Genomic DNA, 17,887 nt, shown 5'->3' on the forward strand with positions numbered 1-17,887 from the left:
CTGTCACTCCTGTGATAGGAAATGTAGTGGGATTTACTTTACCAGCATGCTGCACATTGTTTGGAATGCGGAGCCTGACGCTTGGCTACAGCCTGCTACACACTTTCTCTTCATGCTGCTGGACAAACATTGAAAAGACCTCTAAACTGTGCCCTAAATGAGTAGCTAAAAAGGAATAAATTAATGCTCTGTTAGCTGGCAAAGCCATCTATTTCAGCGTCTGGTGTGCTCTGCAAGATATAAAGAAAATCACAAATCTATTAGCACCCAGGACAGACCTGCTTCCTCAGCTGATTTTTCCCTGACATTGGGAAATTGCTCTTTTCTGCTCCTTTTTCTGTTCCTATGCCTTGCCTTTCTGGGGAGGTGACACTCTAGTGTGACCCAAACAGGGCCAAGGAAGAGAAGCATTGAAAGCAAGTGGAACTTAGGGCAGCCTTCCTTTAAATCATTGTCAGCCTTGCTGAAGCACTGGCTCTGTGTTCTCTCCTTCATGCCAAAAAGACACCATTTAATTTCAGGGCTAGGAGATATCAGTGTAATAACTGCTGTCATTAATACTGAATTCATGCCTGTGTTTAATGCTAGTCCAAATAACATATGTGAGGTGTTCTACTGCCTGGAAGAAAATGAATACCACTTAAAGAACTTGGATTGTATCATCTTTGCAAAATATACAGCTATTCTGCAATCTATGCATAGTACAGTCCCATTATTTGGTAAAACTGCAAAACCCATGCATTTTCTATAGAAAATATCAAATAGGATACCAATAATTCCTTTCAATTCAATAGTTTTTCCTAAAACATGATAATTTATTTACCTGGTTTTCTATCCTGACTCAATAGTAATGACTTCAATTGATGTCAAACAAACAAAAAATATTTGGTATTGATTGTAGCACTGCTACAAGGGTAGCTCATTGGCCCAGATGGTGAAATCATATTAAGAATAGATAATCTCTTTTTTGGAGTATCTGCTTCTAAATTTTGACTTATGTCTGTAACCGCAAGAGAAGTAGACAAAAAGATTAATTTTAAATGAGAAAGAGTAAGCATTTGAAATCATACTACAGGGAGAAAGGTGTCACTGGAATAGCAGACAAGCTAATAGGCCTTTCCACCTCTCATTCATGAGATTCAGTGATAAATGAATTGTGTCAAATGATTATTTCTGGAAATGATTGCACTTAGTATAAAAGGGAATATTGATTCAGTTAACAAAGGGAAAACAGCAGAGAAAGGAAAGTCCAGCAACTGTTTATTCCACCTTCAAGATCAAGAGAGTGAGCCCCAAGCCTGAGAGGAGATTAAGAGGCCAAGTGTGAAAACTGGGGGTGGATTTAGCCAAACTAGCTGTTAGAAATGTCTTTGCTCAGAGTTAGAAATCTGCCCCATGACATGACAATGTCAATGTAGACCTCCATGAGTGTAAACAAAAGCAGCTTTGCAGCACATGACAATTGCCATGGGTGGGTAGGTAGCTGTAATCCCAAAGGGTACGGGGCAAAAAGAAATCCTGGATGTTGTGCTTCCCTGAGTTAGGCTGCCTCCACCTGGAGGCTGTGCCTGCTCTGTGACATGCTGACATCCCTGCAGTGCAAGAGGCACCTTGGAGCTGCAGCCACCGGTGCCTTCACCCCTCGAGAGGGGATGTGAGCGCCTGCCACAGAAACTGCAGAAACACCCAAACAGACACTGAAACAGGAAAAGGGCTTGAGGTGAAGATTACTTGTGATGTCCTTGAGAAAACAACATGGGAATTCCTTGTTGAATATAATTACTTGTCTCTTAAGTCATGAGTTTGTGATTTCCTCCAGAAATCTAAGTACCAGACAGGAACAACTCCGTACATGACAGCACCTCTAAAGTTGCTGAATGCTTACTACAGTAATTCCCATTTAATTGCATTTTCAAAATAACTCTTGTTTCTTTCTTTCAGTTAATAGCCATTGGAAAACAAACGAACAAACAAAAAAGGTTTATAAGGAAATTTGTGAGTAAATTAACAAAAAGTACAAGTGATTTTTCTGAGTTTGGTTTTTTACAGTGTTATTTTAGTATTTTTATATTCTTTGTAAAGGGTACGGAACAAGAATGTTGATAAGATCAGGAACCTGATTGAAGGGTAATAAAATCTCACTCTGTGATGTATGAAAGGAAATCAATGAACTGTGAGGGTGCCAGGCCATTACTTTGAGAAAGAGCCAATCTTGAGCAAAGGACTTTAAATGATGGAGAATTTTCTCCTTATCTTCAAATGCATTTATTCTTATTAGTTACTTTTATTAAAATATGTCTCATTTCTAAACTGCTCATTGGTCTAAATTACAGAAGTATTTCAATTTGAGCCATTTGGAAAATGGGGTGGAAAAAAGAAACAGGAACCACCTGACATTGAAACAGTGGATTCTCTTGTTTCTAAGGATGTTTCCATCCTAAGGATGTTTTTCTTTGTTTTTTGTTTTTTTTTTTCTTGCTTTAACACTTGTTAAATATCCCAGTTTCAGCATGATAAAGAAAGAAAGGAAGAGAGGTTCCTTCACAAGTAATGCACTTAATGATTCTGAATGAAAGTGAATGCATTTGACCCACCTTCTATATCTGCCTCTTTCTATCCCTTTTGCCTGCAGTTCTAATTTTGGGACCCTTGGGCTTTTACAAAATGTTGATAAAATCGTATCCCAACAGGATTTTGAAAAATCTTATATACTTAATCCCACTATTTTCTTTTGGAAAATGTACGGCTCTAGTGATTGATTAAACCTATTGCTGAGCCATTCCACACTTTTCCAGGAATAGCTGGAGTATGTAGATACTCAAAGAAGTACATCCTGGACTGTGAAGTCAGGAAGGTCTGTACATTAGCAGCAGTCTGCTTTTTCTTTCCAAAATATTTTACATAACAAAGCAGTGGAAAATAGACTGTACTTACTGAACCAGGTCTAGGATAAGGTACTTTTCTTTCATAGAGAGCCCAGTGGTATTCAGGTCCTTCTTTATGAGCATATGGTCCATTAAAAGCTGCTCGGACACTTGCCATGTGGTAAACACATACAGCATATCCTCTAAATATATTGCTATGAAGTAAAATTTAAAGACATTATTACAGCAATATGTCACATTCTGTCCAGATAATACTGGCGTTATGTAATTAAAAACAAGTCACATTTCAACAGCATTCAGGGAGAAAACACTACTAATTATTTTCTATATGCTTTTAAGTAATTTATCCAATGTTCTTTAAAAGTCTTTAATGTGTTTATATTCATAGCATTTCTCCAAGAAAGCTCTGTGTTGTTATGCCAAAGTTTGATGCTGGTGTACACTAACTCTAAATTACCTGTTTAGAAACACAGAGAAAGCAAAACTGACTGAACTCAGGTCCTGTGTGTCTTTGATTAGTGATTTAAACAGTTTTTATTCTTTAATATTTTTCCTACTGTTGTTTGCTTGGAAAGATAGGAACCAAGTAATGCTGACTAAAATAAATAATCCTAAAATGAGTCTTTTTGTATTAAGTGGGGATGTTGGTTGGTATTATTAGCTAGAAAAGATCACCTTATGTAGAACAATCCTGATAAAATTTTCTATTTTATTTTTCAATTTTATTTTTCAATTTTATTTTATTTTATTTTGTTCCAGAAGAGCAATTATTTTTAGTTGCCTTTTGTTGAGGGTTTGTTTTTTTTTTAAAGAAGCATCAGTGGTCTCTACAAGGAAATTATTTCTGAAGACTGCAAAAGGTGATCCAAAAAATTTCAGTTTGGTGCCCAATTTTCTTTATTGGCATCGAGATTCAGTAAGAAATGCCAGGTGTCTGCAACCCTTGAAGAGCAGATCTTGCTTTTGTTATTAAAAAAAAATAAATCCAGAGAAAGTGGCAAAAGTGTGGGTGCTCTTTTCTACCAGTTACATCCTAAATGAACAGTCAGATTTCCAAGCTGGGAGTCCTGTGTGCTTGCACCTGAGCTATGCTGCAGTGGGAAAGGAAAAGGAGGCCACCAGCAACATTGCAGTTGTTGCTTTAAGCTTCACTAAGAAGTTAGTAGGAATTAAAACTGCTATCTACTTAACCTTGAATTACAGTGGAGCTCTTAAAGGAAAACAGGTGGCTCTGAGACGCTGTTCTTATAAACATGCAGATGTGCATATACTTTGACATAGGAAATTGTCAAGCTGAGAAACACTTAATTAATTTGTAATCCAGATATACTGAATCACAGAATGAGACTTCAAGCCCCTGAGTCCTATAGAGAAGTTTTTTACATTAAAAAGGAAGCCTGCTGTGAATAGAACTGAGATTAAACTGTTTACTATATATTTGCTAAGGGATGTGTATCATCCAGCTTCTATCTCTTTAATATACTGTTCAAACATTCCTCTATGACTCCTATTATTTCTTCTAGTTGTTTACCTTGTCGTGTTGAAGAGGCCAAATATCACTGGATTTTTGTTATCACGAGTTTGCAGCAAAAACACATCCTCTGTAAAATTTAAATGCAATGTTATGTTAAAAACTTACTTTTCTCAGCCTGCCAAAAGAAAGTACACTGACTCTTAAAAGCATAATCCTATTTTACTCATTTATTCCATTTAATTTTATGCAGATTTTAAAACAATATTTAAAAACAATGCAGTATATAAAGGAGTAATTGGTGTAAGTGAACTCCATATGTGTAGAACTTCATATACTTTGGAAACAACATTAACCACCATTCCCTGATAATGAATACAAGTGCAGTATTTGACAGTAAGATGTGTTATCATGAAGGTATATGTTTTTTCCATGGTTTCAAGTTTGTTGCTGTCTAGGATATTTACCTAATTCATCAAAATGTGTATCAATTCCATTTCTCCCAGGCACAGAACAAACTAGTCTGGCTTTGAGGAAAGTGGTCCATTTATTGACGAGCATTCTCTGGCCTCCCATGTCATTCTGTAGAAAGAAACCAATGCCAATGGTAATGTGAATGAGTAAGTCTAGAAGCACAAACATCTCTGATGAATTAGCTGCTCATTATATCTTCTAATGTCAAAAGCATCCATTTTCAAACCACATGTCTATTACTAGAATATTTCTCTGGAGTCAGTTTTCAAGTAGGATTGCACTGATCAAGTCCAGGTCTCATTAAGATCTGTGGTTTCATAAGAATTTTTTAATTCTGTACCACATTCCTGGGTAGTTTTAGCTATACAGCTGTCATAAAGTTTTTTTTTTTATTGCTCATTTTTGCAAACTAGATATACTGAGTGCATTAGTGAAGTTTAGCTTTGCTTTGAGAGCTCAGTGCAAGGTTATTTCAAAGTATCTGGAAACTGAAGCCCTGAATCTATCGATAGACCTGGTGCAGCTGGGGCAAGCCTGAGGCAATTATTTACATGGTTTTCTAACAATTTCAACAACTTTAAATAACACCTGCCTCGCTATGGCCATCTCACATTTTCTTGCTCTTGCAACAGTTGGGACTTTCAAGAAAAGGGAAGATTTAGTACTACTTGCTTCAGGTAGCATCCTCAATCTGTGGCCTTGTATTCAAGACCTGTGTAAGTGGCTGTTGAAGGCTCTGAAATAGGCTTGCAAAACTCCTCTCACAAAGAGAGATCTCTTTTTCTCAGAAAAGTAGAAATATGCAGAGTAGATGCCTCTGTGTTACAAAACCTGTTACAGCTCAGGTGAAAATGTAAAAGCTGGGGGAAACAGCCAGCTCTTGAATCACCAGCTAGTTATTTTTTGTGTTCACTAAATCAAATCTGAATTATGACATACAGCTGTGAAGTTAATGGCCAGATAAGTTTTGGAGAAGTAGAAGACAAAGGTCAGTGGGATTTTGTTTTAACCCACAGCTAGAGATAAGACTTCCAGGTGGATATATTGCAGAGTAGTGGGAACTATTAAAATAATCTATCTAGGCATATATTCAGAACATAAACCAGAGAATTCCGGACTGGATCTTGATGCAGGTTGGAATCCAGAAATCCAAGTGGCTTTGTGAACATTAATGTCTGAGGCTGCAATTTGGTACTTTTCATACATCAGATGTTTTTAAGTTATACATGAGTACCTAAGAAAGTTTAAGGGGCAGTATGCTGGTGAGCATACATGACAAATACCACTTACTGAGGTGACAGAAAATAATTGCATCTTGCTTTTTGCTGAATAGTTTTAGAAATCCTCTAAACTACCCCTTAAGCTGTATCCCCAACAGTTAGGAGGGGGAATCCAAACTTTTTTTTGGAAACAAAACCAGATGTTAAGAAATAACCTTCTCTTTCTTTCCTTTCATCAAGCTGATGTAGTTTCAGTGGGAAAATAGGAGAACTCCTCTCATCAGCTTTACAGTAGTCGGTTATTAGAAGAGGAAGGCACCCAAAATTCACTAGTGTTTAGAGAGCACCAATATTGGTAGCTGGGAGATCATATATTAAAAGTGTATCTCTCCACCAACTGCCTGAGGTCTTATTCCTGTGTGTGGGACCAGGGAGCCAAAAGGAGATGAATCAACACCAGGAGGATGGCCTGACTGGGAAATGGATAATTGAACAGATCAGTATAGGGAAGCAAAGTCTCTCCTCATGATCTTTCTGCTCCTTCTGGTAAAATCTGATAAGTATGCCTGTGATAATAATTTCCTGGACAATTCATCATTTGTTCTAGTTTCTTATTGGCACAATCAGGGAAAGGATCTTACCGCACATACACGTCCCACTCTGGTATATATGGCATGAGTGCTTGTCTCAGCTTCTAAAGCTTTTTCAGTAAAGAAGAAATATACTTTGTTATCATCGTGGTCTTCATTATCAGGAATCATGTATGAGCCAACAAATTTTGGTTCTTTAAAAAAAACAAACAAAAAGGAATTGAGTCCAGTTATTAAAATATTGCCGTATCTTTTCAAGCCTTAAAACCAGCCAATAGCAACCAAAGAATAAAACTAGAGGTAAAGGCTGTGTCAGTCAGAGAGCTAACTAAGGACAACTGGGTGATAGAAATAGCAAAAAAAAATTTGGTGGCTATCTATAAAACATGGAATAGATTAATGTTGAAGTATTTGTATACCTCCAATTGACAAATTAATATTCCTTTGTATTTTTACAAAAGACAGTTTTCCATTCTCTGTGTTTTATATATTTTAATTTGAACTAGGTTAAAACCTGACACTAATATTTGCATAGCAATCTCTGTCTGACCCCATGCAAACCAGAAATTGTCCAGTCATCTGAAACATCTCTGGTTCCAGCTCCTCCTCCCTCCCACACCTTTCAGCAGGCGCTCATTGTCAGGCTCCGTGCGAAGATGGGCCATGCGGTTCATGGAGCGAAACAAAGCAGCATCTCTCCCCCAGTAGTCGCTGTAGAGACCAGTAAAGAGTTCACCACCTGCAGACCAGACATTAAAAAAAAATCCTTAAAATGAAACAGTTTGGTAATACTCTACATATTGCTTCCATTGCATGCAATAGTAATCACATTATAAATATGGTATACGCTAATTATTAGGCTGAGGGGTTTTCCAGTCAGCCTGCTGGAACTGTTCCACTTCACCTGGAATAGCCACAGTTTGGGAATAACTTGCTAGCTGAGGGGATTCCATACTCAGTAGTCACAAAAAAAACAAACTTATTTTTCTCTGGCCCAGCAATAATTTGTTTTCAAAGCATTGAAACATTTACCAGCACAAGGACAGAACCTGAGATTTCATCCATCCTCCAGAAGTGGTGATGATTAGTTCTTGAAAAATTTATGTGAACAAAAATTTGGTCTCATTTTCAAAGGATTTAGATGGAATTCACAAATTAAGCAAGCATCAGAAAATTTAGAAGTAATACACAGAATAACACACATTCTTGAAAAATCAGTATGTATATAGCTCAATGTTCAAAAATCAAGCCTATCTCTGATCCATCCAAAATTGTGATATTAGATATATTTTACCTTGGTAAAATGCCATCCATAATTCTATCTTTCAGTTTTTTTATGGGCACTATTCTCCTTAACTGATTAAGCATTAACAATAACTTATTTCATATCCTGGCAGACTGGGATACTTTTTAGGCCCAATTTAAGAAGCAGGCAGCTATTGTCACTAGGTGGCATCTTATGCTAGAAAATAACACAAAAGACATTTCAACTGCACAAAGAGAGGGAAATAAATTATTTCCAGTTGAAGGCTAATCTGAGTGGAGGCTTCAGTAACACAGCTTCCTACACCTTAATCAAAATAAACATGACTGATACATCCAAATAACGTTTGCTGGCATTTATAAAAGATTATAGCAGAAAGCAAGATTTTGTTTGCAGGTTTCTCTCAATGTGTGAATTTTGTTTCTTTTAAGAGAGACATATAAATTGAATTGTGCATTTGAATATGCATAATTGTGAATGATTATTCTGAAAAGTTAATAGTTTGGCAGCTGGGGCTAGTTCCAACATCTCTGCTGAGCCAGAACTGAGCACAGTTTTGCCTTCATCATGTACAGAATTGTTACGGCCCTGGAAAATACATGGTCAAGATTTAGCATAAAATATTGGCAAGTGAAGTAAAAAGTCAGTATAAATTATAGCACCTGTAGAAGTGAAGGTTGCCCAAAACTAATAGACAACTTTATTTTTTAAACAGCACAGAGCTGCCTAAACTGTAGAATTTGCCAGTGTCTTTATAACTTTATTTGTTTTAAACAATCTTCCCAAACTTAATTAATGAGTTACATTAGTCATATATTCCCTTTGGGAATCCTACTGGAAAAATATATCAGACTGGCTGGTATTCTTTCTAGTTTAGATGATGTGTAATGCAAAACAGGACATTTTATCTTTTCACAACTATAATGAATCTTGGAAAATGCATCAGTGCAGGGTAAATGGTTCATTACATATTGCCAATGATCAGGATTGACATCTGTGAGTCCAGATGTTCTGAAGTTTGAAAATTAAGTCTATTCCTTCTGTTTGACATAGTCATAAAATGTTATAAATAACTTGCTGGTATGGCATTCTACTGTATACTGAAGAAGTTATGACTGATTGTACCTGTGAGATCCTGAGAGGAGAAAATGGAAGTTCCAGTCCTGCATAGATATTGTTACATGAAAGATATTTTACAGATACAGAATTTAATTTCTGATTTTTTACACTGAGCTGTTACTAAACTACATATAAGTATCATGTGTGAGCAGACAGACTCACCTAAGAACAACAGTGGGACAGTACTGAAAAATGTGACTGTCAATAACCTCTACCTTCCAGTGAAAATCAGCTGAGTAACTTCAGAGACCTTCACTACTTGTCCCTTCTTCCAGTCTAATCTCAGCTTCACGTTAAATTGGTAAATTTTTGTTAATCAGGTTAACATCCTGATTAATCATGTTCTAAAAAGATAAAATATTTCTTCTTTTGTTATTTAAGCAAATAAAAAACTCCCATGGACCTCAAAGACCAGTTTTAGCTCAAGTGATACACATACTTTTTAGCTAGCATTTTTTCACTTTTTAGCTAGCATGTTTTCAAGCTAACAAATATATCAAAATTCAATGGTGACTATTTAAAAATACCTTTATTTTGCCTTTTATTCAAAGCAAAATATTAACAAAGTAAAATACAAAGTTTTTCTTCTAAGTCCTTCAAGATTCCTAGGTGCCAACCCCAAAGCAAAACAGATTGAAGTGTTTAAATTAAATTACTTCAAAAGATTTCTATAAATAGGCTCCTACCACCTTAAAGGTGGCATGTTTTATGTACCTGCATCAAACTGGAAGGTTATGAAAACACAAGTTATTATTCATTGGTAGTCTCTTTTGTGTAAAATGGAAAATTTATTTTATGAATAAAGCATTAGAATGTAATGAGTAGAACATAAACTGCAGCTTTCATGCATTTATTTGACTGTCGGTCAGTTATTACTCACACGACAACTAAAATCAGAAGACTAATTCACATTTTAGAAAGTGATACTTTTGGCAGGATGAAAACAGTAAATTTTAAACAAAAAAAACCCTACTGTTTAACTGGTAAACTAATACCTCTGTATATTTGTATTTTCTGTCTGTCACTCAAGTATTCTGTCTTTTGTTTTGAGAAAAAATGTATTTTTGTATAGACTAAAAGAAAAGACACAAATACCTAACTTTTAAAACTGTAAAAGCAGAAAATACTTTTGGAATGGATTTCCTGGATATTAACCTATTCAGATGTAATTTAAGTTTTTCACCACTTGCTTCTGATGTATTGCAGGTAAGAATATGTGGACATAAACTAATTTCTCATCTAGTGTGGTCTAAGTTAATCTGTGTGCAAGATCTGGTATCAAAAAATAGTTTTGGCTATTGAAAGCAGATGAGGGAGTTCATCAGGAAAAAATAATCCAAAAGTTTTATATACTGTTGAGCTAAACATAAACATTTGATTCATTCTGTCTGCCATCCAACTTCCATTCTGTTTCCTGATGCTGGCAATAAATTAATTGACTGTTCACATATTGAGGAATTCATCACAAGCTACTTCACTAGTGGGTCAGATAACCTATAATAATGCTTAAACAGCACAGACATTTCATTTTAAAGCCAAGTCACGAATTGTTGTTTTCTTGGAGTGGGTGTTTTATCTCTTGTGTTGAAACACATAAAGAGATGCAGAACAAGGAATTATTTTTCTTCCTTAATTAATCCAGCTACATTTGGTCCTAATTGGTTATGGTGTAAATGATCTTTCAAGATCAAGATTTTAAAAGCTGTTAAAACTTTATGAGAGATATGTAAAGTTTTCTTGTTAGCCTAATCCTCACAGTTAGTCAATGGCCATGCTGGTATAGATGCTGTGTTAATGTGAGGTGAAGAGGTGAGAGCAGGCTTTGAATTCTTTCCTTAGGAGGAAGAAGGTGCTGGGGTGTGCTTTTCTAATGGGTTTGCATAAAACCTGAACCAAGAGAGTGCAAACATTCATTCGAGAGTGCAAACAGCTCTGGGATGCAGCCTCCAAGGCCAGGCTGACTTCACACCAGGAGCAGATTTCACTTTCTGAGAAAACTGAAGTGCATGAAGAAGAATTAAACCTCCAAGCATTGGAGGAAGGACTGAAGACCAGTCCTGGAGGGTGCATGGTGTAGTTTGCATCTCCTGTCATGGGGAAATGTCCATCGTGATCTTGTCTGAATGAGGGAGCATCTCTTCCTTCTCAGTGCATTTGACATGAGAAGTCTGTCTCATTCTCAAATGTCAATTAAACTGTCAGAAAACTGTAGAAAAAATTTAGAAATAAAGGTGGGATAAAAGCATGGCAATCTATGCTTCATGGATTTCGGAGGGTTAGGCAAAATACAGTATGTTTTTCTGATTTCCTATGACTTCTTAACTCACTAACTTAAGAATTAGAGCTCTAATTAACTTTTTTTAATGAAAATGAAGAAAATTTTGATGAATTGCTGCAATGTGAAAGATTTGTCATTACTGCTGAATATTCTTCCTTTAATTAATTTGTTAATGTAAGGAAACAAATAAAACTAACATGTAAAAATACAACCATCGGTCATGACCAATAATTCATCACCACCATGGATGAGCCATACCATTGAAGTTAATCAGAGAATTTAGTTGTCTGATTTTAGGATGTAGAGACAAATGTAAGTATCAGAAGGGCCCTAAAATCCTATTTCTATGCCTGAAAAATAGAAAATTTATTTAATCTTTAACTTCCTTTTCTAGCTTTTTCTTTTAATCTAAATCTCTTTTGAACACTCTGTTTTTGTTTATGTTTTCTAAACCCAGAAATCACTGTGCTACTCCCTAACTCCATCTAGCTTTTACCATTTACCTGCTGTTCCAGGCTATTTTTAGTCAATGTACAGTTAGGCAATAGTGCCAAGACTGTCTTTGCTTCATCTCACAAAATGTTTTAAGAAAACATTTTTGAGGAAAGCCCATATGGTTTGCTATATCACAGCTTCAAAGATCCCAGTCCTATAGTGATACACTTCCCAGTGAGGCACAGAGGAGCACTAGCTCAGCACAGCTTCCTGGCATGGCAGGACTTAAACTGAATTCTATTTTCATATCTTTTTAGTATAAAATCAACTCTTCTAACATCAAATCACCAGTTTGCAATAATTTTGTTAGAAAGCAGCAATGAAATGAAAAAAACAATCTCAAAACTGGTAATTTATACAATCATTAAAGCTTGATATAAAAACATTTAAACTGACATTTTTACAGGGTGTTTGTTGCTCAGATAAATCTCAGTAGATGAAAACAAAAGTGGTGTAAATGATGAAGCCAGTCATGCTTCTTTGCTTTTAAGGAAAGCAGGAAATTATTATTTCCATAATTACACAACAATAATTGTATGGCACATGTCATTCAGCATGTCACTTTAGTGAGACACCCTTGCTGTGGTTAATGCTGCCTGGAATGTAATATTAATGTGGGCAGCACCATGAGCATTAAGTCTGACATGTGGAAGATTGCAATGGAAGGCTGACAACACTTTGGTGTGCTGAAAAAGAGACTCAGAATGACAGATTGACAGGACTGTGAAGCTTGTGACATAAAGATCATTACCAATTAAGATGGAGGTGAAGGAAGAACTGGGGTCAAAAGGGCACCTGCCTCGTCCTCTCTCAAATTTGTGTGATTCCAGTTGAAACAGATGATCCTTAAAAAAAAAAAAAAAAAAAAAAAGAAATTACAGAGTTACAGAGAGCACCATAAACCCTACAGGCAAGGAAACACAGTCCTTAGAGACAATCTTTAACTTTGTTACACCTTTGTAGAGAATTGACTTCATCAGGAAGAAAACAGATTCGGTTGCTCACTGATGTACTAGCAAAAATTCTCTGGGTTTCTACAAATCACCTTTCTGTGTGCACTGCCCAAAAAAGAATCAGTTAGCAATAAACTGAAAAGTGAAAATCAGTGAAATAAGTACAATAAAATTGCACTTATTTAATTTCTGTGGGAGTGGGGAGTAGGGAGGAAAGATTCCTCTATCTTTTCTCCAAATTATCTAAACATTAAATAGATATCTCACCATGGAATGTGTTTTCCCCCTTTAAACAATTTTTTTTCCCAGTAGTTGTTACATATATTAGACTGTGTTATCTTCTCTTCATACCTTTGAGATGTTTATATATCTTCCTCATAGAAGTATGTTTAGGAATGAATCCCTAGTTATGGTTTTCAGAGCAGATTTGATTTCTTCAGTGGATCTAACAGAATATCATTTTAAAAAAATATTGGCAACTTGCTTTAATTTGTCTGTATAAGGCTGTAAAGACTGAGAAAGAATTTACAATTTAAATTTTCACTTGCAGTGGTACGTTTGTCTCAGCTTTCACAGAAAAGCCCATTAATGTCTGATTAAAATATCAAGTGAGATCACAATATTTTTAATTTGGATATTAACAGAACAGCATGCCACAAAACACAGAGATTTGGGAGAATAAAAGGGCAAATGGATAGAAAGCTATGAAAGCTTGACAAAAAAATATGCCACACAGCCATAAAGTGTGCGACTAGCAAATATTTTGATAATTTAGTAGTTTGAGTTCTGAGTAAAGGTTTACTCAAAAGTCCACTGAAATGCAGATTATATCAATATATTGGATAAGTATAATGTACCTGTTCATTAAACTGAGTCTCAGGTTCATGTTCCTAATACATGAGGCAAATATTTTGGGAGGCATAGAAACCAAATCCCCCAGAATCTGAGAAGTACTTGCCTGTCTCTCAATTACAGAACACATTATGAAGAATATCCAAGGGACTTTTTAGTCATAAAAATCAGGTTTTATTAGACTGGACTTTTCACATATTTATTAGACTAACTTAATACTCACGCAGAAAAAAGCTACAACATACAAAATTCTCAAGCAAGTGCAGTTGCCCCAGAAACTAAATTAATATCCTCTTCAGGTGGCTTCATGACAGTTAAGCTCTCTTGTAAAAAAAATCAGCCTAAAAAGACTATCACCAAAAAAGTAGAACGTGGAAAACTGGAAAGACAAAAATAATAATAATAATAGTAATAATAATAATAATAATAATAATAATAATAATAATAATAACAATAGTAACACTTTAAAAGGACAGAAAGAAAAAAGATATAAGGAGAGTTAAAAGTTGTAGAGCTCTTAGTTACTAACTGACAAATAATTGAATCTTTATGTGCATTTAATTTAAAACAGTTAATCTTGAATTTGTCATAAGCCCTGTGACTTCAAAGCCCCAGATCAGACAAGCTGATGTACCTGTCTTCCACTCTCAACTGTCTAAATCATACATGTCATTTTGTTGCAACTTCTGGTCAAAAAGAAATATTCCCAGTAGTTAGGGAACTATAAAAAATGGGACACAACTCAGAATGCAGTCCTGCAAAAAGAGGACATCTGTTTCACGTGTACTTGTGGTGAAAAAATTGTAAAATAAAATAAAAAAGGAAAAAAACATACAAATTTTAGGTAATGGACCTAAAACTCATGAAGCAACAAAGCGTTCATTCATAATCTCACCTCTCCAGAAGCTCCTTTGTTGGCCTAACCCTGGTATATTAGTGCCTGGTTGTTAAAGCTGATGTAGCAGAAAATAACTGTCTTGGGTAGAGACTGATGGTGCAGGAATATTGTTTTATGCTGTATCAGCAACAAATGCACATCAGTGGTAACTATTCCCCCTCTGCTGTTGGGTAAAAGTCAAACAGTGAAGAAATATTTCCCTGTGTGTGAAAATCCCAGTCCCACTCCATACTTTTCAAACATCACATACCATGTATTTTTCAAAACTAAATACTGTAACATTTTGAGTCAACAGTGGATAAAAAAAGACTGAGGTGAACTCAAGAAGGAAAAGAAAATCTTTCTGAAGTAATGAAAAAGTACTTGGGAGTCATAATGGCATAAAATCTGATGTAAAGGAAATATTTTAAAAATTGTCTGAAGTTATATATTCTCTAGTTGGGTATTCCAAATAAAGTTACTCATGAAATTTCTCCTCTGGGATCTCAGCTAAACTATTTGTCGGTTAATTGGTTCAATAAAGATTTAGAAATAAATGGAGAGACAAGCCAAGAGTTAAAAATTGATCGATTATTCTGGTCTTCATGCTTTCTGTTTACTTTTCCAAACAATGAGAAGGAAAAAAAAGGATGTGTCCATACAAGGGATTAGTAATAAATTAAAACTGATTACAGAAAAAAACATACTCAGGTGAAGTGATCATGTGTGGGAATAACATTGTTTTGAAACCATACTTGAAGAAGTTGTATTATCCATACTTCCTGGTTTATAGGTTTTGGCTCACACTCTCTCCTACCTAGGGAATAGAAACTGGAAGTTTTTCTGATGTTGGAGGAGACATGGTGCCACCAGGTCATCGTAAAACACACTTCATATTTTGGTCTTGCCCTGGTAAAATGCCACTGGTACTCACAGCAATGAGATGTGGCCAGTAGGAGAATTCTTCTGGATGATGTGGAAGAACTTTTCATCATTGTACACAAAACTGTACCAGCACAATGAAAAATATAATTAACTAATGTAAGTAGTTAACTACTAATGTAGTTAATCATTTCCCTGAGAACCAGAATGAAATCAATGGTAAAGACAAACCCATCTCTTTTAACATTCATAACATGAAAGTGATTAAAACAGCTAAGTATATGACTGCTGGATGAAAATGCTAAACAATATGCATAGTATCCATTCATTGTCTGGAATTTATGAATAAGGGTTGTAGCTTAAATATACAATCTAGTATTAACACTTGGGGTAGACAGAAAATTGGATTTCAGTGCAATTTGGTGGAATTTTTAAGAGGAGGTCACTAGTTTTGATATAAAGCAGGATGTGTATCTCATAAATAAATGCTTGCAGACACATGTAACTGTCTGAAAAGTTGCTGAAAATGTAAGCAATGACTCCTCCAAGAGAGATTTTCACCTTCAGCTTTTAGGACAGCATGCCAAATATTCCATGGTTGCAATAAGTTATTCCTATCACTGGGGCAAGTATTTGAAGTTCAGGTGTAAGATGTGTCAGCTTCCATGGGATGCAGGCTTAAATAAAATAAGCGTTACACATTAATAATCAGCTTTCAAGTCTAATTCCATAATTCTAACCCTCCTTGCATTTTTTGACATTGAAATCCCTTGAGAAATGTCAGAGTAAAACAGACAGTTTCCTCACAGATTAAACAGCCCATCAATTCAACATCACAATTTATTTTATGGGCATTTTTCAGTGGTTAGGGTAAAAACTTTGCAAAAGCACATATGGAGGTCTGGGAGTGGAATTACGTGTCTCTACATGTAGCTTGGGAAAAGAAATGGGCTTCTGGGTTTGATTTATGATACCAGTAACTCAGGAAACATAATAAACTTTCAACTAATATTAAAATAATAACATTCTTTCAAAGAAATAGAAGATATTTTCAAAGCATCAAGAATTTTGCCATTAACTTGATATGAATTTAGAATTTTAGACAATGAAGAATAATGTAGGCTAAAAACAATAGCGAAAGAAAAGGTCAATCAGAGGCATTAAAATTTAAAGACTGAATTTAACTTTTGTTGCAGAAAATTGCTTTCACTAATGCCAAGTGCTGCTTTGCTCTGGGTCAAGACAACACTTATGCATGTGATTAATTTAAAACATATGTTTACTCCCATTCCTGTTCAGCAAAGTACCTAAGCCTATTCTGAAGATTAATACAATAGCAGTATCTTTTCACTAAACCAGGGACTTAAAAATACAGAGGTTTTAGTTGTGTTTTCCTAGGATATTATTTTTATGAGAGAAAAATAATTTGATTTTCTGTAAGAATTTATGGTGCTTTGGTTATTTCACTTTAAATTTTATTATTTTCCATGTAACAAAAAAAGTAAAACATATCATAATGACATTTTTTAAAGGAGATTGAGATAATTTCATAACCTTTAATTACACCCTTAACTGTGTAAGCATTTGTTGCAACAGTACTGACATGGTCTGCTCTAAAGGAGGCCTGTGCAGTTTTGTGGTTGGTAGATTCTTTGGTGGGTTTTTTTCTGGAGTGTGGATGTTTTGATTTGTTTTTTCCTTTTTTTTCCTAACAAGTCCATATTGTCTATCTTGCTGGATATTAAATCATATTTGGAGTACAATGGGGAAAGTCTGTGCAGATTTCTGTAAGTATATTTTTAAACACTGCCCATACTATTCACTACTGCTCTAAAGCACTGGAGAAAATTCTTTCTCAGCTTTAATGATGTCATAGTTCTTCAGCTTAGGAAGAATGATTTTACATGCAAGAGCTGTTTGTTGCATTCCATTTCTAGGGGTTGTGTAATTTATACTTTTTTGAAGAGAACTAGAAAAAAGAGGGCTCATATGCAAAGTGAATTGAAAGGGAAAGTACAAAATAGAGGTGCACTGCTCATGCAAAGCTATGAAAAATGTTGTTTTAAAATTCTTAATAAAGCCACATGGTGCTAGTATCATATATGTTGCACTATTTTTAAATTCAAGTAAGTCTTAAACTATCAAAAATGGGAGTTTACACTGTACTTTACTTTTTGTCATGATCAAAAAATTTCTATGCGTTCATCCAGTATTCAGTCACTCACATAAGAAAAAAAATCCAGTTACACCAGTGAAATGCTTTACAAACCTCATCTTGATTTCCATTCTCTTTGGCACTATAATGGTTTTAGTATAAATTCACATATAAATTTACTTTTTTCCCAAATATTCTTTTGTTCTGTATATTCTCAAAATAGTATTTTTCACTGCTTTTCTCTTTCTTTTATACTTATCCTTACATTTTTATTTCAACATAGAAAGACATACTGAATACACTGTGCAGAGGCTTCCTTTAGGAAGGATGAACCTTGACTTTCCCCCCTTAAAAAAAAAAAAAAAAGCTGAA

The 17,887-nt window shown here is 35.2% G+C and overlaps 1 protein-coding gene across 1 annotated transcript in view; it reads right to left on the minus strand.

The window, feature by feature from the left end:
* SEMA3E (semaphorin 3E) overlaps nucleotides 1-17,887 on the minus strand; it is a 130,594-nt gene that overhangs the window by 22,146 nt on the left and 90,561 nt on the right. Inside the window, exons 5-10 of the mRNA XM_005526030.3 lie at nucleotides 12,548-12,641; nucleotides 7,260-7,379; nucleotides 6,692-6,834; nucleotides 4,824-4,938; nucleotides 4,417-4,486; nucleotides 2,935-3,079 (exon numbers count right to left, since the gene is read on the minus strand). Coding sequence (XP_005526087.1) covers nucleotides 2,935-3,079; nucleotides 4,417-4,486; nucleotides 4,824-4,938; nucleotides 6,692-6,834; nucleotides 7,260-7,379; nucleotides 12,548-12,641 — 687 coding nt within the window. The remainder of the gene's footprint in view (nucleotides 1-2,934; nucleotides 3,080-4,416; nucleotides 4,487-4,823; nucleotides 4,939-6,691; nucleotides 6,835-7,259; nucleotides 7,380-12,547; nucleotides 12,642-17,887) is intronic.

This window comes from Pseudopodoces humilis, chromosome 5 (genome assembly GCF_049639895.1).
Source record: "Pseudopodoces humilis isolate 2021_Gansu_Grassland_sample_001 chromosome 5, ASM4963989v1, whole genome shotgun sequence".
Taxonomy (NCBI): Eukaryota; Metazoa; Chordata; class Aves; order Passeriformes; family Paridae; genus Pseudopodoces; species Pseudopodoces humilis.